We start from the raw sequence: 24,171 nt of genomic DNA on the forward strand, positions 1-24,171 counted from the left end.
ACGTTTACTGGGCAGGACATAAAGCCAGGTCCAGGACCATAGTTCGAGCCACTGCTCCACCACTGCACAACCACAAAAGTCAAAAATTATTCCCATGTAACCTCAAAGTCTGTTGGGGCAAGAGCTGTTAGCGAGCTCCTACTTAGGCTGGCACGGAGCACTAGAGGGTGGCGTAGCCGGCACTTACTCACGTGCACTTATTGTCAAATACCCACACATACAAAGTCAAAGATCCCCCATATAGCTTTAACAGAATGTTGGGGCAAGTGCTGTTAGTGAGCACCGATGAAGGCCGGCACAGCGCATGAGGGGGTGGGTGGCCAGCACACACACACTCGGACACATAAACTCACTCAATCTGACAATAACACTCACTCCCAACGCATTCACACACTCAAAGACAAAAATACCCTGTTGGTCTACACAGGGTGGCCAGAAATGCACACGAGGGGATTGTGTAATCGGGACCACGCCCAGGTGCCTTTGTATCTCCAACGCTGATGTTTGCACACTGCACCGGGTATTAATTTAAGACTGAGTAGACCTGAAGAAGACCTGATTACCAGTTCAGACATCACTCACAATGGATGTTCGCCATGGCCGGGAATTAAACTCAGATCATTGGATTAGTAATGCAGCGCAAAAACAGCCGCACAGCCACGACGGACGGCAATACGTACAAACAGGACACGCAACTATCATACACACATAAATACGCAGAGTCAAACACACACTCCCAATCTAACACACTCGATAACTCAAAACCAATGCTGTGAACTCCCGGATATTATCGGCAAGGACCCTCTCTTTAAGACATAGGGTCCTGGGATCTATTCGATTACGGTCGGCACGACACTCGCAAACGGCAGCCACCGCCCCCCCCACCCCCACTCTCTGCTAAGCGATGGCGGAGTCTCCACAACGTTTGCGCCAGGCTAGGTGCACGTAAAGACAAACATCCCTCACACAGCCTGAACAGGCTGCTTGGGGGCAAGTGCTGTCAGCGAGCGCCTACAAAGGCCGGCACGGCACGCGAGGGGGTGGGGTTGCCAGCACCACGCCGGGCCGCCTTTGCCTCCCCAGTGCCGATGTTTTACACACCGCACCGGGTACTCATTTGAGGCGACCTAGGGGAGGATCCAGGAGTGGTTCAGATATTCGCCACAGTTATTGGTCACGAGCAGGAATCGAACTCGGGTCGCCATGGGGGGCTAACCCCACTGCGCCGCCGCTCCCTCGCACACGCACGCCAGCGTGTCCCCACGTGAACGGCACGCCGGGGGGGGGGGTGAGCGTCGCGCTGGGCAATCGTCTCCCGTTCCCCGCGTGGCTCTGCCCCGGAGAAGCCATTGCCTGAATGGGATTAGAACGACGCCTCGCGCGCCGCGTGACGCCGCGACGGGAGGTGTCAGTCGACAGCGGCGATGCATTCTGAACGAGGCGAAGCCGGCGCACCGGTGGATACGAGCATGGTGGGCGCCCTGCGTCGGGTGGCGCCTAGAGCCGGGCGGTTGGTTACAGCACCAACAGGAGCAGCAGCAACAGGAGCAGCAGCAGCAGCAGCAGCAGGAGGAGAAAGTCGGCAAAGACACCCGCAGCTCACTTTCGCAGAGATCCGTTCATTAACGTGACCTCCATTCACGTTCATCGAGGCCCGTTGAAGAGGCCTCCACGTGTGCGAGCGCGAACGACAGTCCCCTGGTGCTTCCGCGTGACGCTCGTGTACACCGTCGCCTCCGCACACAGCCGCTATGTTGTGGTAGCCATCCGGAGGGGGGAGAGGAGGGGCTGGAGGGGGTGACCTTACCCTCCCCCCCTAAACCTCCCGGTCCTCTTGGGCGGTCGTGGGAACCCAGGAGCTGGAGGAGGGGAGTCGTAGCGGAGAGAGACTCCCCCCCCCCACCCCTGTCGAACGCCTGACTCCGGCCGCCCAAAATAACCACCGTTGGACAGCCCCCACGCCACGCGCTATCGTTCTGATGAAAATTAACGACTCGCCGGTCAGCCGCGGGGGTTCACGGCACGGGCTAATCGCGGCAAACCCCGCGCGCCCCTTCGGTTCGCGGCGGAGGAGCCGAGCGTCGGTTCGATCGCCGCGCCGTTAACGTCCCCACCGAGCGCCGGTGGTGTCCCGTCTGGCCGTGTGACCAGACGGGTGACCCGAAGTCAAGAGGGATCGCTCGCGATACGCGCGTCGTCATCGCTCCGTCGTGAACATTTGCCCCCCACCCCCCCCCAGCAGTGCTTCGGGCAGGAGGGGGTTGCCTCCTCGCGATGTCACCTGGAAGGGAACTTCGCTGTGAGCTGCACGAGCAGCCTCCTGGACGCGTGCTTCCAACCAACGCAGAGAACCGATGCGCCCCAAGCATGTGGCACAGTGCACGCTCACACACACACATAACATTCGCTCGTTCACTCACGCCGCTCACTAACACACTTACTCAGCTGTTTACTCATTCGTCACTTTCGTGCTCGCTCTCTCATTCATTCCTTCACAAGCTCATTGAGCCAACTCACTCCTTAATTTACTCACTCGCTCACTCAGACTCATTCATTCACTCGCTCACTTGCCGATTCGCTCGCTACACAGCTGCCTGGAGCTTCTCTGTTCTCATTGGTCTTTTTGTTTTAATAACTTTCAGCGCACATTTATAGAATTTAACCGGTAGTTATAACCATCAACTGGGGAAGAACCCATCTCTTCTCGCGAACGAAACCTGGATAAGCAGAGGTTACGTAATGTACTCGTACACTCGCACTGTTGGTAGCTGTACCCACGAACCCTCTGGTCAATGTTTGGTAATTATTAACGCAAGTGTTTAACAGAGAGTAACAAATGATGGGCTCATACTGCATTGGCATACCAGAATACACACCTCACTCAAGACCCAAACATTGCACACCTCCTGCCTTTGACATTCCTCCTCCTGGAAGACACTGGCGGTGATGGAACCATCAGCGGCACCAGAACATCATTGCCAGGCCGATGCTGCACCACATCTCCTTAACGAATAGAACATTAAAGACACAGCCACAGTGGTACAATTGTGGCCATGCAACACAAACTATGAAGCGTATAGTAAACCCACAGAGACACACGGAGACACACAGAGACCCATTGAGATATATTAAAGACAGGAAACAATGCGACTGTACCCATACAGCCCAAACTATGGACCCTATATAGCAAACCACTGTGTCTGGCACGCCTTCAAATGGAGGAGGGTCAGCAAAACTGCACAAAACTCTTTCCTGAAGCCCTCTCTTGTGGCTAGCAGATCTTGACAATGGAATTTAGCTCCTAAACATTTTGGCGCTGCCATCATGCGCAAGGAGAGAATAGTGGGTGCGCACATGGGCCGTGAGCCCACGCCAGGTATGCTATACTTGAACTTCTTCCACACCGTACGTAGACAACCGTGCTAATCGGAGGTACGGTGGAAGGACGACAAACTCAACACAAACAGCAGTTCTAAAAGAAACGAATACTTGGTCGGAGCCACCTGAGGAGGCTTTACTTCAGCGGGAGGGAGGGGAGTCCAGCTTCTCAATGTGGCCAATAGCGGTTGATCACGGGACAACCACTTGAAATGAGCGGGGTCGGGGGGGGGTCAGAGTCGTCGACTCTCATTGGCCATGCCAATAAACCGGTGCGATGGAAGAGTTTCGACACCATGCGGGTGGCACCGACGTCTGCCCCGGCCCATGGGCCAAAAAGCAGAAATGACAAAACGAAAAACCCCCTTCAATTCTCTGCGCACGTGCCGTAGAGCCCGCACACGGGAATATTGCCGAATGTTGAGAATGAAAAGACCCCCCCCCACCCCCCTCTGCACTACGGCACCAATGTAGAAATACATCGTCAAACAACTGCGGCCTTCAAAGGAGAACCGTAAAAGACCGCCGAACGTGCGGCGGCGCGCCTGTGATATTCAGCCATCGGTTGCTTTATGGCCACACGTAAAAATGCGACCCCGCTGCCGTTTTTACTGCACTCATTCAATCGACGAGGCGTTGGGTGATCTCAAACCGCCGTCACTTTGGGTTTTAATTCTGCGATCGCAGTACGAACGCATCGTGACCGCTGGCATGGGCCCGGTGCTGCTGCGGCGACAATTCAAACCCGGGGGGCCCTCCTTCGGAGACACTCTCCTGGTCTCAAAGGGCTCTTTATCTCTCGTGTAGAAAGGTTATCGCCGGCGTCTGTCTCTATCCGCGAAATCGCTCTAACGCGACGACGGCGTTGGCTCGCAACGCTCTCGGCTGCGCACAAAGCGGTGCCGACGGCGGCAGAGAGGGCTGTGAGCACACAGGTTAACGTCAGTCCCAAAGACAAAAATCCCCCCCTATGGCCCGAGCAGATTATTGGGGCAAGTGCTGTTAACGACCACCTGTCAAGAGTGGGATGACGCACACATGGGGGTGAGTGGCCAGCGCCACACACGCCCACCTATTGTCTCCCCAGTGGCAATGTTTTACACACCGCACCAGGTACTCATTTGAGGCAGAGTCGTGCTGGGGGAAGAGACCTCAGGAACAGTTCAGATTATCGTCACTGGTGTTGAACCGCGAGTGGGAATTGAACTCCGGTTGCCAGGTTTGTCGCGCAGCGCGCGAACGACTGTGCTCACTATCCCAACAACAACCGCCATTCGCCACTAAGTGGCGGTGAGGTCACCACGACGCTTGTGCCAGGCTATGTGCACCTTGAGGCCACGTGAAGTGTCGAACGTCCGCTGGCAGGTCACAGGGCAGACCCAGGTGCCACACGTCGACTGACTGACCTCCCACACACACACACGTGCACCCACATACTCTCACGGTCCCTTTGGGGCCTTCACCCTTTGTGTACAATGGTGCAATGTGTGTACAGACTCAATTCTCGGAGGTGCGATTGTTGTGATGATAGAGGAATGATGGGGTGGCCAGGTTTAACCCCCCACCCCCACCTCTTTATGGAACTCGCAGGCCTGGGGGCCATCTGACAGGCCGGTGCACGGACAAACAGCCGAGCGCCAGCATCACAAATGACAAAAACGAGGACAGCACGGGCAGGCCCTGGCGTGTCACCGCGGTGAAGTCATCACGACGCAATCCGGACGTCCCGGGGGAGGAGAGGGGCAGACGGACGCCCCGCCCCCCAGTCAGTGCGTCACGCTGTGGGTCGGTGGCCACTCATAAACACCGAAGGCGCCTCCGTTAACACCGTCGCATCGCCACCGCCAATGGCAGAGCCACCGTATCGCCAGCGCTACCACCCACCAACCATAGCCTTCGGGCTGCCACCATCGACACTGCCACCATCATCACCACTTTCCAAGCCCATTCTTCGTCACCACCACCAAGTATCAGCGCCATTACCACCACCATCATTATCGCATCTACTGTCATCACCACCGCCCATCACCATTATCGCCATTACCATCATCACCACCAAGTACCATAAATACTGCTGTTTTAACAGGGGACTCACACAGACATGCAGCACAGCACAAGCACACACAAAGATCCCCCCCCCGCCCCCGTATAGCGTGACCAAACTGTTGAGGCCAGTGCTGTTAGCGAGCAGCACCTATGAAGGCCGGAACGGAAACACGACCGGGTGGGTGGCCAGCACCACGCCCGGTCGCCTTTGTCTCCCCAGTGCCGAGGCTTACACACCGCCCGAGGCTGCGGAGGGCCTGTTCTTTGTCGTGATCAGGAGCCGAACTCGGGTCGCGGTGTTCATAGCGCAGTACCTTAACCACTACAACAACAGCCAACATTCACCACTGAGTGGCTGTGACGTCCCCACAGCGCTTGTGCCAGGCTAGGTGCACGTTGAGGCCACATAAGTGTCAAAGCCTTGCTGACAGGTCATGGGACAGACCCAGGTGTTATGAGATTGAGAGGACTGGCAGATGCACCGCCTGTGCCAAGTTGCTGCCCCGGTGCTGCGCCCATTGTTGTGAGCGTCGCTCCTCTGCCTTCCGCTTTTGTAGGAGAGCGACTGCCTCCAACTGCCCAGTAGCAGCAACGTCCTTCACGAGCCTCCTCCACAGAGGCCGATCTTGACACCGCTGGTACCGGTCATCGGCAAGTCCACTCGGCTCCGAATCCTCCCGTACGACATCAGCCAATCTCTTCTCGAGCCCTTGCCGTGCCCATTTAAGCCCCCTTCATGCAGCCAAACAAAAGCTGCTTGGCCACGCGGTGGCTGGGCATGCGGGCTACATGGATCGTACAGGCAGGCCAGTCTAAATGTTTCAAACCGGGATGCACACGCACGCACACGTCACACGCCAACACACGCCAACACACGCACAGGTGCCCGGCGGCCCCGCTGGCGGATGATGCAGCGGGGATCCGCCTCGCACACCGCACCGCAGCAGCTGGTGTGCACCGTCAGCACTCAACTATGGGGGACACGTGTGCGTATGGGGGACACGTGTGCGTACGTGTGTGTGTATGTTCTGTGTGTGGGTCTGTGTGCATCTGTGTGCGTTTGAAAACGTTCGCGGAATAGTGGCACAGTGGCTAGCGATCTGTATGCTACAAACCCAGCGACCCGAGTTAGATGCTTGCTCACGGACAACATCACTGGGGAATATGTGAGCTGGTCCTGGGCCTCCCTTAGGTCGACTGAGCCCTAAATGAGTACCTGGTGCGGTGTGTAAACATTGCGACTCGGGAGACAAAGGAGGCCGGGTGTCGTGCTGGCCTTCCACCCCCTTGTGTGCCATGCCGGCCTTCACATGTGCTAGTCACTAACAGCACTTGCCCCAACAGCCTGTTAAGGCTACACGGGAGATCTTAGTCTTTGTGTCTACGTATGCAAACACGTAAAGTATGCTGAGCACTGTGTTTCGAATTTTCGAGGTACGAACGCTCAGCATCCCCGCTTTCCACTGCAAGAGACAAGTGGTCTAAATTACCTCTCAACCGGCTTATATAGAGACAGCCCATCTCTAATAACCTGAAATTTACTCAATTGTGATGAACACGTGGCAACATCACCCCGTCGAGGCTCTCATCCGTCCAGGCTAGTATACAAGGGACTACGAACTCGGGCACAGTGCCTCCCGAGTTCACGATCTAACGTTCTCGAAATATGCGCGTGCGTTACAAACCGTGCTTATTATCTGTTGCAAAAAGTTGGCAAGCCCCTCAGGAAAAAAAAGAAAGTCTTGAGATTCGGCGAGGCTTTCCTGGGCAAACGTGCGCAATGAATAATAACGATAACACAGGTTATCTGGGCTGCGATATGCCAACCCACACGGAACCCACGACTACCCATTACGACCACCTGCTGCTGCTGATAGTGGCCAGTGGTGGTGGCGCTGGTGCCAACGGGCAGTTGACCAAGCACACGGTTGCGGACAAGGCACGCAAACATTTTCTCAGCCAAGCCGCGGCGGCCGGGCGGGAGGGGAGGCGCGCACGCGTGGACAAGTGGCAGACATTCCGGAGGCAGCTGCCCAGGACGAGACGGTGACAGGTGCCGCCCCGGCTGAAACCTGATCACACGCAAGCCCGAGCCGGGGCTTAACGAGGCTGCGGGGCTCCTGGCCCCCCCTCCGCCCTGGTGGGGGGGCGGGGGCCGGCGGCGGTGGCGAGGGGGGAAGCTCACCCCCCGCGCCTGCAAGTCGCCCGCGCACACCAGCGCTAGCCACAGACGCAGGAGGCCGACATCCTTCACGGCCTGTACCTTGCTCAGTACGGGAAAAGCCCAGAGGCGGCAGGTGAAACGAGCAGCAACCGGCACGAAGCTCTACCCTGCGCTGTTTTTGTGTCGTGGGCAAAACGCATCGTCGGCCCGTCGTTCCACAGCGCCGTCCGACGATTTCGCTCCGCGCGTCCGGAGTTTTTTCAGTAACCGAATCGTTTCTTAAAGGAAGCGGCTGCCTGGACCCGGAGCGAAATCATCGGACGTCGCGGCCGAACAACAACAAAACACTGTGGCACGGCCAGGGCGCGCACAGCCTGGCACGCGGCAGAGCGGAGCCTCACTCACCGAGAGCAACGCCTCTCCCAGTTGGTGGTGGTGGTGGGCACCCCCACGCGATCCATTAGCGAGCGGTCGTCTTCTCCCTCCCCACGGGAGATTCCCGTATTTAATGTAGAAAAAAAAACTCTTAGCAGAGCATACCGAGGGTGCCCCAGAGTGCGCAGAGGGGCCTGCCTAAATTCTCGGGAGGCAGCTCGTACAAGGCATTGCACTGCTTACTGCCGGCGACGAAACGCAAATCCTCCGTCTCTTGTCCGCGCAAAGCCGTGCGCGCAACCGGAAAACAAGCGGCAGATTCCTTGAACCCAACCTCTCTGGCGGCCTCCCACTGCGCTGTAAAGAAGGCCCATTGGCCAAAACGTCACCTATCGTAGGCTATCAAGGCCGCAGAGAGTTCCTATATGAACGAATGGGGTTCAAGTCTCGTTTAAATTTTCCGATTCACAAAAATCCACCGGCTTCCAACGCGAAGGCAGCTTTCCAACGACGTGCGCGCCACCTTCTCACTGCACAGCCCCAAAGGAGGTGGGCGGGCGTGCGAAATGAACACCGCGTCGCTTGCCAGTTTTTCGCCCTCTGGCAAAAATTCCACGGCGCTGTCCACCCCCCCTACCTGCTCGCTCAGTCACACAGGTGCGCGCCGCTCGCCGGACAGGTACCGCCGGCCCCGCCCCTCCTCCATCAACTGGCGCAAAAACACCTCCACCCCCCCCCTTTACACCCCCCCCCCTTTACACACCCCCCCCTCCCCCCGCCCCTCCGCCCAAACCAGACGTCACCGGAACCGCAGCCACTCAAATTTTCAGAGAGACGCCAAAACCCACAAATCAAGTTCTCGATCCAGCGCCCGGTCGGTCGGTACCGCAAAGGGAAGCCGGCGGACGGCGCGGAGCCGCGCCCCGGCGTGCCTGCAGGACGACACAGCGTGGGAAGAACAAGAGGATCTCACAATGATAGTCGTACTGTGCACTACGGGCAGAGGGGAGAGTTTCACGCGAATAAAAAGGATTGGGGGGCAGAATGGGGGGGAGGAGTCTATCCACTGTTAATTTCACCACAAAGTGGTACCAATTTTATGCACCCCTGAAGGATGATGGGCCGAGTCAATTTCCCCTCCCCCACCCCAACCAGGATTTGAATTCACGACCGCCCGATTTAGCGAACCGCTCGCTCTACCGCTGAGCCGCCCCGGCACCGTCTCGAGTGGAGGATCATTATCGTTGTTTATCATAACGCGCCCGACAAGACAATATATAGGCATCTTAATATCCTGGAGAAGACTTCGGATGTCCCAAGACAGCTGCTAGCTCCTCAACAAAGAGGACGAGAAAAAAGACAGGACAGGTGGCAACCGTCACGTGTTCGTTTGGGTTCAACGAGACGGACGATGGCCGCGTCTCCCGCATACGAGGCCGCCGTCCGGCCGATGAACGCCGCAGCAGTGATCTGAGGACACAGGGCCGCCCTCTGACCCCCACCCCCCCACCCATAGGATTGGGGGTGTGTGCAGGGAGTGTTCTTTTACAACATGCACCCAAAAGCCAGGCCCGTGCTCAAAGTGCACCCAACAATATACACGACGACTGGCTCGGCAGGTGACCACGGCACCGCACCTCTCGTGGGCGACCCAAGAGCTGTGAAGCCACCCGACAGCCAGAGCCTCCCCCCCGCCCCCCAACAGCCATTGGACACCAACAGCAGTGGAATCTCTTAACAGGCCTCAAGACCCCTAAGGCCACAAAGGCCCTCCCCCCCAACCTCCACTTTCAACGGCCTCACCCAGCCCTCCCACGTACGTTCACGACGTAGCCTCCCCGCAGCAGCCTACGACGACGGCCTGGCGTGCACGGCGGTCAAAGACGCCCTTCGAGAGACGCCCCGCAGGCACAGCTATCCCCCCCCCACCCCCCCCCCAGCAGTCACGTGACTCTCTATCAGCGGTCCAGCTGATGTGGTCAAGTGGCCCTGGAGGTCCGGTTGCCCCCCCCCCCCCCACCTCAGAGCGGTTTCGGTTCCGGTGCCCCACGAGCGAGGACAAAAACACAAACTAGGCACGACCTAGTTTGCGCAGCGGCGTTGCGCGCGGGCGACCCCGAAGGCCGCGACGGAGGTACGCAGCCGTGGTGACTTGGTGCCCGCCACGCCACTCCCCTGCCAATGGCGACCCCGGCCAGGTGGCCCAGGCAGCAGCCTGCATTAATATCAACGTTCTGCCGAAACACGGGCCACACCCTGCATTAACACCGATGCGCATGCGTTCACACGTGCTGACACACGGAGACACGGTCGCTCTGACAGACATACAAGATAAAGACAAATATCCCCCGTGTAGCCTTAACAGACTGTTGGGGCAAGTGCTGTTAAGCGAGCACCTATGAAGGCTAGCACGGCACACGAAGGGGTGGGTGGCCAGGACCACGCCCGGTCGCCTTTGTCTCCCCAGTGACGATGTGTACACACCGCACACCAGATAACCATTTGAGACCAAGTCGACCGATGGGAGTCCCAGGACCGATTCAGATCATCGTCACCGGTGTTTACCGCGAGCGGGAATCGAACTCGGGTCACCTGATTCGTAGCGCAGCGCGCTACCGCTCCCCCGCACAGACGCACACACAAACGTACCAAACAGATACGTACAAACACGGCAAAAAACATAGACACGCACACACAGGCTCAAAGACAGACTCGCACGCACACACAAATGACACAAACGCAAACAGACGGCCTTCGCTTAGGTCGGCCAGCCCCGCGAGTCCATTAAGGCTCTCTCGCCCGTCGCCTCCTCTGAGAGAGTGTGTCTGCGCCTCGCTTCACGAGGTTTCTGGCAGGGGTTGTGGTAAGAGGGCCGCTACCCCCCCCCCCCCAAAACGTGGAAATGCACCCCACGTAGCATCAGGTGCGATGGTGGAAGCGTCATTGGCTGGGTACGTACAGTGGGGGGGGGGTGGTTAATTTCGGACAACACGCAGCCGGTTAGCAGTTGTTGGGCCAAGAGCTGTTAGGGAGTAGCACACGAGAGAGTGGTGTAGTGGCCGGCTCCAATCCCGGCTGCCTCGTGGCGATGTCTTTGCATCGCACCAGGTGCATATGCCCATTTAAGGCAAAGTCGACCTAGAGGAGGCCCAAGGACCGGTTGAGATTCCTCCACCGGTGTTGACCGCGAGTTGGGAATGGAACTCGGGTGTGGCAGGTTTGTGGAGCAGCACGCCGACCACTACACTCCCGCTTCCTTATACAAAGACAAAGATCGCCTGTATAGCCTTCACAGACTCTCGGGGCAAGTGCTGTCAACGAGCACCCATGAAGGCCGGAACGGCACACGAGGGGGTGGGTGGTCAGCACCAAAGCCGCCTTTGTCTCCCCAGTGACGATGTTTACTACGCACCGCACAAGGTTCTCATTTTAGGCTGAGTCGACCTCGGGGCAGTCCTGGACCGGTTAAAATCGTCACTGGGGTTTGCCGTGAGCTGGAATCGACCTCGGGTTCCTGGGTTCGTAGCGCGGTGCGCTGACCACTGCACACCCCCCGGCCCCAAAGACAAAGACCCCCTTATAGCCTTAACAGACTGTGGGGGCAAGTGTTGTTAGGGAGCACCTATGAAGGACGGCACAGCACACGAGGGGATGGGTGGCCAGCACCACGTCCGGCCGCCTTTGTCACCCCAGTGGCACGTACACACAGATATACACCACGCGCGCGCACACACACGCGGTGGTTTCCAAGCGGCGCTTCACACGGCCACCCGGCTCACGGACTCACAGGCGAAGCCAGCAACGCACGCACACGCGCACATCAACGCACGCAGATTGCTTAAAAAGAACTGCGTGGGCGTGCGGGCGCGTGGGCCGGAATAAAAAAAGGAAAATAAAAATCGAGTTTGGCGACTGTGGGGCTGAGTTCATGCGCTGCTGCTGCTGCTGCTACCCCCCTCCCCGCACATCACGGATGCCACTGTGGCCGGGACGGTGGGGGAGGCGAGATGAGATTGTACATCAAGCGTTGATAAGTTAATGATTGTGATCAGAATGACCACCATAATGATCATACGAATGACGATGATGACAGTGATGACGATGGTAACAATGGTGAGGCCACCGTTAAAAAACAACCACCACTCGGATGGCATGGGGAGGGGCCCTCATCCAGCAGTGGATTGACATCATGGCTGTACACGTGCACACGCTCCCACTTCTCTCACCCGCTCACACAACAGCCACTTTAGCGGTGGTGACATCGCCACAGCGCTGTGCCAGGCGAGGTGGACTTTGAGGCCACGTGAAGTATATAGCCGACAGGAGATCACGGAACAGACCCAGGTGCCATGGGTTGACAGACCGAGATGACCGGCAGTTGCGCAGCCTGGTGCTCCCCACTGTGCCAACTCGCTGCGTATTATTCACCCGGCGCTCAGCTCGTTGTTGTGAGCGTTACTCCTCCGCCTTCCGCTGTTGTTGGAGGGCGACTGCCTCTAACTGCCCTGTAGCGTCCTTTATGAGCCTCCTCCTCCACACACAAACACTCAAAACACACACCACCCCCCTCCGACTCTCAAACACCCTCATATTCGCTCTCACCCACACACACACAATCCCTCACACATTAACACACTCGCACTCTCACGCCGGCCTAAACCGGCCTCACCCCTCCTGGCCCCTCCCGGCTGCCCCCCCCCTACCCCCGCCCTGCCCTGCCCCCTGGGCATCCGCGCTCCTCGGCCACCTCGGAGTGCGGTCCTCAAGGCCGTGCCAGCGTCGCACAATCGCGCGCCTGTGTTAGCGGCGCGCTGCGTGGGGCCCGGATCCCCCCCTCGCATCTCCCACGGCGACGCCGCCGCCGCCAAAGCCTCGGTCGCTCCGGCCACCGGCAGCGGCCTGTGGCGGGCTGCACCGTCATCGTCGCCGTCGTCTGTTCGCCTCGTCGCTGTGCTCGCTTGCTTGGTTGTTGTTTCCATCGTTTTGGTGACCCCAGGTCACTCTGGCAAGTGAGAGACTATCCTGGTCTCTTGAGTTCTCGTCTGGTCAAAGCAAACAACGCACACTGAAGCAACGTTAGCAGCGGCAGCTTTGCGTAATCCACTGCTGGATGAAGGCCTCCCAACCAGGCGGTCGCCATCTCTCTCACAGTCTCCCAGGGATGCAACGAGCCATCTTACTCCAACGTGGGCGTCCTCTCACGCGTCTTCTCTTCTGCGGCTGCCACTCAAGCAGGTAGTCCCGGCGGATCGTGGAAAAAGCGCACCTCCCCATCCACCAGGACCCTCAGCGAAATCCCTCGCCACCACCACCACCACCATCTGAAGGCGCGCAATGAACCTTTGGGACCGACGCGCCCAACCTTCTCGAACGCGATGATGGAGAAGCTTGGAACGCCAAAATGGAGTTCACAAGAAGAAGTCGCAAATGCCTCCTGAAAGACTCCGACCCAAAACCTCTCTGGCTTCGATCTTCCACGAAGCTCAAGGGCCACGACCCCTAAACCGCATTGGCACCGTAACCATGGCAACAGCAGCAGCAGCCACAGTAGATGTGGATCCTTGATGGCGATGATGAAGACGATGCACAAATGGGAGATTTAAAAACTCTCCGGGCGGTGTGCGGTGCCCAATTCACAAACGCGACGTTTCGACTGAGAGCGTTGCTCGGCGCGACGGTCGAAGTCCGTAACGCGTGGGAGAGCCGTGCGGGAGCACGACCCCGAAAGCCGACGCAGCGACGATCACCGTTACGCAATTAACGGGAGATCCCGTTAATTGCGTAGCGGTGTTCGAGTGCACTCCCTTACCAGGGGGTGCACTCGGTTTGTAAAATCGAGCGGAGTGGAGTTCACAGCCCCGCGGAGCCGAGCTGCATTGCCCACCAAGCGGCCCACAGAATCAGAATATTTCTTTATAATGGAGGAATCCCATGAGCCATGAAGCTCTTTCTCACAGATGTCCAGTAAGATGTCAACATCTTTGTCACAGATGTCCAGAGTGCAGGCTGGGCTATCCCCCACTCCCCCCAGCCGACTCGAGCGGCCATCGACCCCCATCGCCTGGTTCCTTCGTCACTTTTGTCACCTCTCTCTCCCTTTTGAGAAACCTCCCCCAACCCACATCATCTCCATCCTGCCCTCCTCCCCCCCTCCCCTCCCCCCCTCCCCTCCCTCCCTCTCCAAGACGTCGTCTCTCCCCATCCCTCCCTCCTCCCCCTAACACGAGACCTCAGGCACTCGCCAAACCACCCGTAACCACGGAACCGCGCGGCCCTGGCGAACTTCGTCGTCAACCCAAGGAAGGCATCCACGAGTGGGGCTGCGCTGGCGGCCGCGGGCAGGGCCCCCCAGCACCGCCGTGTTGGTAAAAGCCGCGGGGACGAGCCTCCGCGTAGCGAGGTGCGGGCAGCCGCTTGGCGCACTCTCCGGGAGCCGTCAAACCCGATTTACCCGCAACAATGTGACGGATGGTGTGTGGGGGGGGGGGGGGGGATTTAGCGGAGGGGGAAAGCTTGCCAGGAAGTGAAGCATGCTTTCGAAAAAAAATTCCACCCAAATCCTCGGGAGAGCGGATCAAGTGTCCGTCCCCTCCCGTCACCTCTTCTTTGATCGCCCTCGCGGGCCGTGGACGCCGGCACCACGAGGCCGTGCGGGCACCGGCCGCGTTCCACCGGCATGGCGAGGGAGTGGGGGGGGGGGCCCGAGACCGATCGTGGCCCCTCGCCCGTCGCCGAGGCAGCCGCACAGAGTGGGTGAGCCGCTCCCGACGAGTCCACGAGGGGAGCACGGCTCGGGGTCCGAGTCGGAACTTTGCGACGGTCACGGAGGCGAGAGGGCACGCGGCCTGTGTTGCATAACAGGCAACGTAAAACAAAAAACCGCTGGCCCTGAAGAGGAGCGAGGCCCAAAGAGTCGGTTGTGTTTTTACTTCCAGTGAAGAGATTTTCCGAGCGCAAGCAATTATGACATTCCGTTCCTTCTCATGGAGTAAAATTGTCGTTATAAATTTCTCGGCAAGCACACACGCGCGCACAAGCAAGCGTGTACACACGGGTGTCAGCGCGAATTTAAAAAGCAAGAGACCTTGGCCGGGACACGTCACTGGAAGGGATGATGGCCGACGGGCAAGAATAGCAACTGGGTAGCAGCCAAGGGAGAGGACCCCGCAGCCAAGAGGTCGTCCTCTGCGGAGATGGAGCGAGATGAGATCGATCTCGTGGGCAGGTACAGGATGGATTGTCACGTTACGGAACCGTCAGGGGAAAGGCCTTCATTTAGCAGCGGATTGATCATGGCTGATGCTGATGATGGTGCAGAATACATTTCAACCTCGTCTTGATCCAACATTTACACACACACCGACACACAGACACATGCACGGACACGCGCACAAACACACAGACGCACGCACACAAGGATGCAGATACAAACACATGAATGCACGCACACATAAAACACACCAGGGGGTGGGGGCGGGGGGCAACACCACACCCGGCCGCCTTTATCTTCCTGTTGTGGAAGATAAAGGCAGCCAGGCTGAGTCAGCCTAGAACCAGGACCGGTTCAGTTATTCAAATGTTGGCTGTGAACGATATAATCGAACTCGGGTCCCTGGCTTCGCAGCGTAGTGCGCAAACCACCGCAAAACCGCTCCACAAAAACAATCGCTCAAACAAACGTGCACACTCAGACACCTGCAGAATCAACACTCACGCACACAAAGACAGATCCCTGGTATGGCGATGTTTACACATCGCACCAGGTACTCGTTTGAGGCTGAGTGGACCTAGGAGAGGCTCAGGAACTGTTCAAATAATTGTCACTGGTGTTGGCCGTGAGCGGGAACCGAACCCGGGTTGCCAGGTTCGGAGCGCAGTGCACTAACTGCAACAGTACAACTCCCCATACATGTGTACGCACACACTCACGCACACATGCACAAACACCCAGGCCCACGCGCACACAGACACTCGCTCACACTGAGCTGCAGCCGCCGCCACAAAGCATCCCCTTGTGAACGCGGGGACCAGCGGGGACCAGCGAGGACGTCTACGATGACGACGCCGCCACCGCCGCCGCCTTGGGAACTACCGCTCATTCTCCGGGCCACGCGAGGGCGGACGATGTCAGGGGGTGGAGGAGGGTGGGGGGCGTGTTAGGAGGCACCGGCAGAAAACAAAGGGGGCACAGTTGGGAGAGGAGCGAGCGCGCGATCGACGGGCGCGGCGCGGACGTCGTCCTGGGGGAGCGCGGATCGTCGGGGGCGAGTGATGAGCGAGGGCCGTGCACCTGTTTCAGGTGCAGCGGGCAGCAGCCGCCGCCTGTTGCTGACCCCAACTACCGCCACCACCGCCGCACACAGGTTACACCGGCAGGGGGGATTTGGGTAGGGGGGTTGCCACCTGCTCCCAGTATTGTCCCCTCTTTTTCCCGAGTAGCCGTCCTGGGAGCAGATCTATAGCCCTTCGATGCCGCGGACAACGCAACTTCCCGGCTGTTATCAACCGTGCACTAACGCCCGATCGTATAGCTGTCAAGAAGACGCCCCTGCCTGCAGTGCTCCCCCCTCTGAGCTATTCTTCTTATCCCGCTTTGACACATCCCAGTTTTTTGGCCACCTGGACTGTGCCATCGGGAGAGGGAGGTCACCATCTCACCTCCGCCTTCGCTCGGATTATACCGCACCTCCGATTAGCACGTATGGTGCAAAAGAAGTTAAACGTACGTACCGTACAACATAGCGGAGGAGAGCCAACAGCACCTGGCCCGTACCCCACCAGCGCAGGATGAGGACACACGGCCAGCCACTGCGCTCGGAGCAGGGGGGGGGGGGGTGCACGGTGTTGGCACAGGGCTCAGCGTCGCCGCTGCGGTGTCCAAGCGGAATAACAACAATGCCTGTGGGAGGAAGTGGCTCCTGCTCGCGAGAGAGGCGCACTGTCGTGAAGGGAGACCACCTCCCGCCATTGTTCACCACTTCCTCGCACCGAGGGAAGACGCCAGCAGGAAAATAAAGATCTCTGCCATCCCCCCTCCCTGCCTCCCGCAACCCCGCCCCCCGCCCCCCCTCATTGCCAGCACAGCCGGTGGATGCACCTCCGATTCGCTCGGTTGGCTACGTACGGTGCGAAAGAAGTTCAACGTACATACCTACGCGGCACAGGGAGGAGCGGCGTCGAATAAGGAGGCGCAGGGTGGCCACATTGAGGTAGCTAAATGTACGGGGTGGCACAGAGTGGCATGTGAAGGTCCAGGTTGGTCTAAGTTAGCCTGGCCTGGGGAAGCAGAGGATGGTCTGAGTTACCACAGGCTGATAACAGATCGTGTGGGAAGAAACAGTGTGGCACAGGGAGGTACAAGGAGGCACCTGAAGTCACAGGGTGGCCCAAAATGGGATGGGGGCGGCACAGAGTGGCTCGAGGCGGCCTGACGTGGCACAGCATAGGCGAGGGTAGCCCTGGGTGGCACGGCGTAGGGTGGCAGCGCGAGCGGACCCGGTGAACCTTGCCGCCCACTACCCGGTTCCCTTTCCCTTCTCGTGCCACCGCCGCGACGGCAAGCGGCGAGGGCGCGAGCAAAGAAGGGAGCTTACGGACGCGGCTCTGTGCTGCACCGTACCACGGCACCCAGACTAAGCCAATTACACGAAGCAGGCATTCCTGCGGGGATTACGCTGCCAATCCACGCACGCTCTCGACCGAGTTCAAGAGGGAGGAGGACGGGGGGCAGGGCGCTGCCGCGACATCGCCGTCGAACGTCCGTTCACGTTCGCGGCCCCCCACTTCAAAATAGCCAAGCGACATCACCCCCCCCTCACCACCCCCCCTCCCCCGCCTGTATCTCGCGACACGCCCCGACAACCGCGGGGCGGCTGCACGTCCCGGCCTGCCCCGGCGCGGCACAACAATGGCCGACTCGGGGGGCCTGCGGGGCTGCCACGTGCCTGTGGTATCGGGAGCGGCGCGTTCGCACAAGCGACGCTCGAAATGCACGTCCCACCGCGCGCCCCAATGGGGGGGGGGGGGTGGGGGGCGACAGGTTCCCCGTGCCCCCCGACAACCCCTAAACCCCCCCCCACCCCGGAGTCTTGCGGGCACCGCGTCTCCTCGATGTGCCCGCAACTCGCGGGACGGCGGCACCGCACAATGGGTCGTGTTCATCAAAGGGGAGAGAGGGTGTCTCTATTACACTGCTACCACACTGCTACCACACTGCTACCACACTGCTACCACACTACTACCACACTACTACCACACTACTACCACACTACTACCACGACTGCTTTACCGGGTAAAGCTCACCGAGCTATAAGCCCTTGTTCAAAAGCGACCTGGCCAAGCGTGATGCTAGCCCATCATCGGAGTGGCTTTTATCATCATCCTCATCATCATCACACGTAGGAATTCATAGTTGCAGCCAAATTATCTAACTGCGTGATGATTCCCAATGTGGAGGGAGGGCAAAAACCGGAGGAACCTGGAGAACAATCCACGCGACCACCACAGGGAGAGAGAGAACATGACGACTCCAAATATGCAGGCATCGTCAGGCTCCGGAAACGAACCCCCGACCGCGGCGCCCCATGCCGTGTTTGTGCTTGAGAGAAGGGGACGGTCCAAGGCAGGGGATGAGAGAGGCGATGATGCAGGAATTGAACATGGAAAGGGAGTCGACAGCATGGATGGTAGGGGGGAAAAGGGATGTGTTAACCTCAGCATATTCGATACTACTCTGTGTATATTCTCTGAAGGGCCATTGCCTGAAACGTCACCCCCACTGCATATTGTTTCCTTTAAGGCCGCGGTGTTTTTATTGACGAACGTGTTTCATTTTTGTTAATTGTGCACCACTGCCAATGCAGTATCACCACACGTGTACGACTGCTTGAGTTTTCGGTTTTCACGGCCGTTGTGCTGCGTGGCCCTCAGGCGCGTTCTCGGGTTATGCCGTTCTGCGCGCCGTCGTTCAGCGCAATGTCCGACGTTTCGCTCTTCCCTCCTTCACGAAGCTCCCGGCGCAACGACAGCGAAACGTCGCGACCCCGCGCCGAATCGACGACGCGAACGCGATCGGAGCGGCGGAGAGTCCCGCGCGCGACGGCACGGTCGGGAGAAACCAGCCGCGAGAGTGACGCCGGCGGTGCACCATGCCGCTCATCTGGGCGTGCGTTCGCGCGCGCGCGCATGCGGTCAGCGAGTTGCGTGGCGCACTCTCGGCACAAACGACACCGCGAGCGGAGGAGCACCGCATCCTCCGAAGAACCACGCCCGCCGCCGGGTACAACGACGATGGCGGCGGCGTGGCTCGGGCTCAAAGCCTCCATCTCCTCTCTCTTCTATCCGCTGCTATTTTTAGTTTCAAGCATTTTATTCTCAACTTCATTTAACGCGAGCGCGCGCTTTGTTCCCGGGCGGCGAGGCGTGGCCGCCGTGGGACAGCCGCGCCACGTGAGAGTACAGACAAGCACGGCACCCCCCCCCCCCACCCCTTAATCCACAACCGCCACCACCATGGGGTCAGGGGAGCAGGGTGGGAAGGGGGGGGGGGCACGCCCCTAACCAAATCCCGAAACCCCCCCCCCATCCCCAACCGAACGAAAGGTGATCGGGGGCCAAAGAAAATAAATGAATGAATAAATTCTGAAAACTTCCGACGCGTTCGTTTGAAACTCCATCAACCAGAAAATGTGGCTCTGTGAAACGAGCGCTTTGTTTACTTAAATCGCTACCGCATGCCACCCCACGCGCTCCCCACCCACCCCGCCCACCCCCACGACGGCTCGCAGATTCAGAGCGCGTCCACCGCTGTCTAAGTGTGAGCCGAGCGGGGGGGGTACACCTGAAACTCCCCCAATATGCAAATAGGACACGTTGCCGCCTGCTGCGCAAGCCACACGCGCGCTCCCCTTGAGTGGCGGACGCGACCCAGCCGTGGCGCGTTCGCGGCTCGTCGCAGAGAAGTTCGCCGCGTTCAATTCGAGCGGCCGCCCCGGTTAATGCTGCGGTGTTTTGATAACCGCGGTGAGCGATGCCACGCACAGTCCGCTTCCCTCGCTGTGGACATTACAGATCTCCCCCCCCTCCCTCCCCGCGCCAAGCGTCGTTCGCAGGGCTAGGCCATTGCGTGCCAGCGTCAAAGGGTTTAAATTTACCAAATTCTCTATTTTACACGGAAAACTACTCAATTGGGATTCTACACACAGCAGCAAACATCGCCCTCTACTGGCAGAACAGATGCCCCGTGTCACTCTCCCAACCGAGACTCATCCTGGTCTCTTTGGTTGTCACCTGGTTACACGAAATATAAACTTGAACTCGTTCAGAGCCGCATACGAGGAAGCGAGGAGCCCACAGTCACGGGATCCTCCAGCACAAATGTACGACCCGAATGCTCACCCCAAACAGTCGCGCAAACGCTCGGCCTCACGCTCGCTCACCTTCGGGGCCAAATCCATATCACAAACCTCTAGGGCACCTCCACTCACGATGTGACCTCACTCAAATTACTCAACGTCATCCTAATATTGCCGTTAAGAGTCATAATGAGGGTAATCACCTCTGGTTTGGGAATAATCTCGGGCGTTACCCATGGCGTGCATCGGTGGCTTATAAAACTTTATTTATTATTCCGTTATTCAAGGGGCACCACGGTGATGTCATGCTATCTTCCTCGCTTGGTATGCAGGAGGTCGGGAGTTCGATCCCAACCCTGGCGCCTGCTGTATATTTGGGGTTTGCGTGTCTCTCTCCCCGTGGTCGCGTGGATTTTTTCTCTCGGTCCTCCGCTTTTTCCCTCCACATTCAGAAACTTGTGTTCAGATTATTTAGATTCATTTGCTGCTATAAATTTCCACATGATAAGCTTCTTTGTTGAGCGATCATTTGTGGCCAGGTCACTTCTGAAAGAAAAAAAAGCAAATAGGTTAGTGGCCTTTACCTCGTAAGATCAAAATAGTTCAGTTTTATTTCTTTCAGTGATTTATTGAACTATACTATGCACTCCCTATCGTGCTTTTGCATTGTTTGTTGTTGCAACGTTCTGACCTACCCAGATATCTGTGAAAAAATAGCTTCATCGCTCATTCGGATTCCTTCTCCAGTTATAAATAAGTATTCTGATCCTGATTCTGGCTTGACGGGGCGCACCAACGCAGAGGGAGCGGCGCCATCGCCGCCACCATCGTCTCGGCGCCGGCGGGACGCGCGAGCGCGCACGGGGGTACGTCTGCCACCTCGGCAAATCTTACGTTCGTTCCTCCCGTTAAACGCGCTAAAGAAAAACAACTCGAACGCATTCGTCAACGACAACGCCGTTTGTGGGCGCGTGCGGCGCCGAAAGGAAAATACACGCAACGGGTGACGTTTTAGGAAATCGCCCTTATTCACAGCGCCTGACTTTCCCACGTCAAGAAAGGCCGACAAATTATTTCTGCATCTGAATCGCGGACCTAATTGGTTGACGTGCCGTGCCCAAGCGGAGCGCCACTGCGTGATCAGACTAACGATGGCTCCACATCCTCAGAGCGTCTGGAGTGTACGTGCGAAATTGCGCAGCATGCTCTCTTAAGTTATTCCCCCCCTCTCTCGTTAACGATGCTGCCAGTGACCTAGCAGCGCGGTCGTCATCGGCGCTGGCACAAGGAATTAAATCTCCCTATCCACCCTCTCCAACACCACTCCACTATTCAATTTTCCCTCGCCCCCCCCCACCCGACCACCCAACCCCTTCAATAACCCTGGTGCAGTGGCACCGCCTGCACACTCGATAGCTTCGCCACGAGAAACTTCAGTCGGGAGTAGGAGGAAAGAGTGTTTGCGAGCCGGGGGTCACTTCACGCTGCTGGGTTGAAGTGACCGCTGCAGCCCACTCCGGCCGTGACCCAGCAACTCCGACTGAGGTCTCCCCTCCCCCGTATCTCCGCTTATTCGCAAATGAGCGCGGATAACCGGATTCGTTCAGCCATTTCCACGACACCGCTTCCGGATTCCTCCTCCTCCTCTCATCCACGAATAAGCTCGATCGGCTTATGCAAGGATAAGCCGGTAGCGCTTATCGGAATGCGGAGTGCGGATACGGGGAATATGGCTGCGTTGACGAGACGATGCCGTCACGGTGGAATGGGGACCGCACCGCGCTTTCAATCCACGGGTCGCTGGTGTCATCTCCTGGTGCCGCGACGGAAACAACGGTGCGAGTTCATTCATTCACCCCAACCGTACAAAACACGGGTTTCACCACAGTTAATAACAATTTTTGTTTTATAGAACGTCATTCATGTGAACTGCATCTCACAATGCTGTACAATAATTATACGTGTAATCACATGAAGGGCTGAATCTCCGTTTGGTCGATCAGCAGGTCACGTGCGTGGTGGGGGCAAAGTGTGGGTAACACACCAATCGCTTTCGCAGACAAAGTGCGCAAATATATCCCCCGCAATAGGTTCTCTCGAGAGCTCCTTCCAGCGGAGGCCCCTCCGCCAGCAGGGCTGCAACCTTCCCATGCACGTTCTGGGCGTCTCTCTCACGGGATCGGTCGACCTGGCCACGGGCTGCCGGCTTGCGGTGGAGAAGCTCCGCCGAGCGAGATTCGAGCGAGCTCCGCGCACCGTCGCTCGCCTGCCCCACAGCCGAGATGCTGCCCACAGGATTTAGGAGATTAGCACCGTGCCCACAAGCTGCCAGGAATGCGAGTGTCCGGAAGATCAGGCTGCCGCGTTGACGCACAGCAGCAGTAGAGGCGTCTGGGCCAGAGTGACACAAGCAACGAGTGGTGGGGACAGACTCGCCAGAGACCCCCGGAAGGTACGAACCAGAGACACGCAAGAGAAACAGGAGACACATTGTAGACACAGACTCCGAGGAGACAAGGACGACAATTTACACAATGCCAGCAGAGAGAAACACCACAGACGCTCGGACACTTTCGAGAAACACCCAAAGGAGAGCCCAGATGTAATGGGAGACAGGCCCACTTTAGAGAGACCCGTGGAGCCCCAAGGGGGCACCAACTTGCCACCGTGGCCACACGAGGCCACGGTGTAAAGAGACACGGAGAGGCCAGGACAAACCGACATGGCGAGCGAGCGGATGACCGACGACACTAGCGCCATGGTCGCGCGCGAGCAGGTGAGGAGCCCATGGCGATGGAGACGCCGTAAATCTCGCGCGCAGGGCGAGCAGACGGCAGCTCTCGTTAAAATCTACCACAAACGTGGAGAGCAAAAACTAAGGAGAGGTAAAACAAAATACAAAGAACACCCCCCCCCCCACCCCCCGGGTGGCCTACATAGGCTGCTGCGGGAGCACCATGAGTGAGCAGCACTTATGAACGCCGCCGTGGCGCACCAGGGGGTAGAGTGGCCAGAAACCACGTGTGTCCAACCGCCGTTATCTCCCAACACTGACATTTACACACCGGAACCAAGTACTCATTTGAGGCAGAGTCCCCCTCGGCGAGGCCCACGACCGGTTCAGATATTCATCATTGATATGTTGGCTGTGAGTGGGAATCCAACTTGGGTCGCCAGGTTTGTAGAGCAGCGTGCCAACCCAATTATACATCGTACAGCCTAAGCAAACTTTTGGAGCAAGTGCTGTTAGCGTGCATATATGAAGGCCGTGATGGCACACGAGGGGGTGGGTGGCCAGCACCATGCCCTGCCACCTTGGTCTCCCCAGTAGAAATGTTTACATATCGTACCAAGTGCTGATTTAAGGCCGAGTCGACCTACACTACCGCTCCCCACACAGGCAGCAGACGCACGCTCTGGCGAGGCGGTGCTCGTGACGCCGAGCGCTTCGTCCGTCGTGTGGACGTTGCTCAAAGAGTTCCGTCGCGAGAGCCACACTCAAACCCACACCTCCGATTGGCTACGCACGGTACCAAAGAAGTTCAACATAGAAGCGTACAACTGTTGTGGGGCGGCAATCGCCGCCAACACCACAACCACGCATTCCGCCACCGTGCTCGACTCTCCTCTCACAGCGTCACCACACAGGCCGATCTTTACAACCAGTGTTCACAGAGGCCGCCGTTAATTACGGCTGCAAGAGATTTGGGGCCCATCCGCCCCCCCCACCGCCCGGCCCCACCGTGCTTGGGCTCCCCCCCCACCCCCACGCTTTTGGTCGTTGTCAAACGCGTCCCTCGCCACCGTCCCCCTCCACGTCGTTTATTTCTGGTGGTTGCCACTGGAGACGTTGCC

General features: G+C 58.2%; 1 protein-coding gene across 4 annotated transcripts in view; it reads right to left on the minus strand.

The window, feature by feature from the left end:
- LOC116947576 (plexin-B1-like) overlaps positions 1-24,171 on the minus strand; it is a 107,466-nt gene that overhangs the window by 44,015 nt on the left and 39,280 nt on the right. The window contains exon 1 of one of the 4 annotated variants that reach the window (XM_076070693.1): positions 7,994-8,552. The exons of the other annotated variants lie outside the window; for them this stretch is intronic. Coding sequence (XP_075926808.1) covers positions 7,994-8,049 — 56 coding nt within the window. The 5' untranslated portion in view covers positions 8,050-8,552. Of the gene's footprint in view, positions 1-7,993; positions 8,553-24,171 lie in introns of those variants that run through there. 4 annotated transcript variants of the gene reach the window in all.

Source organism: Petromyzon marinus, chromosome 30 (assembly GCF_048934315.1).
Source record: "Petromyzon marinus isolate PM22_M1 ecotype Great Lakes invasive population chromosome 30, UKy_Petmar_22M1.pri1.0, whole genome shotgun sequence".
Taxonomy (NCBI): domain Eukaryota; kingdom Metazoa; phylum Chordata; class Hyperoartia; order Petromyzontiformes; family Petromyzontidae; genus Petromyzon; species Petromyzon marinus.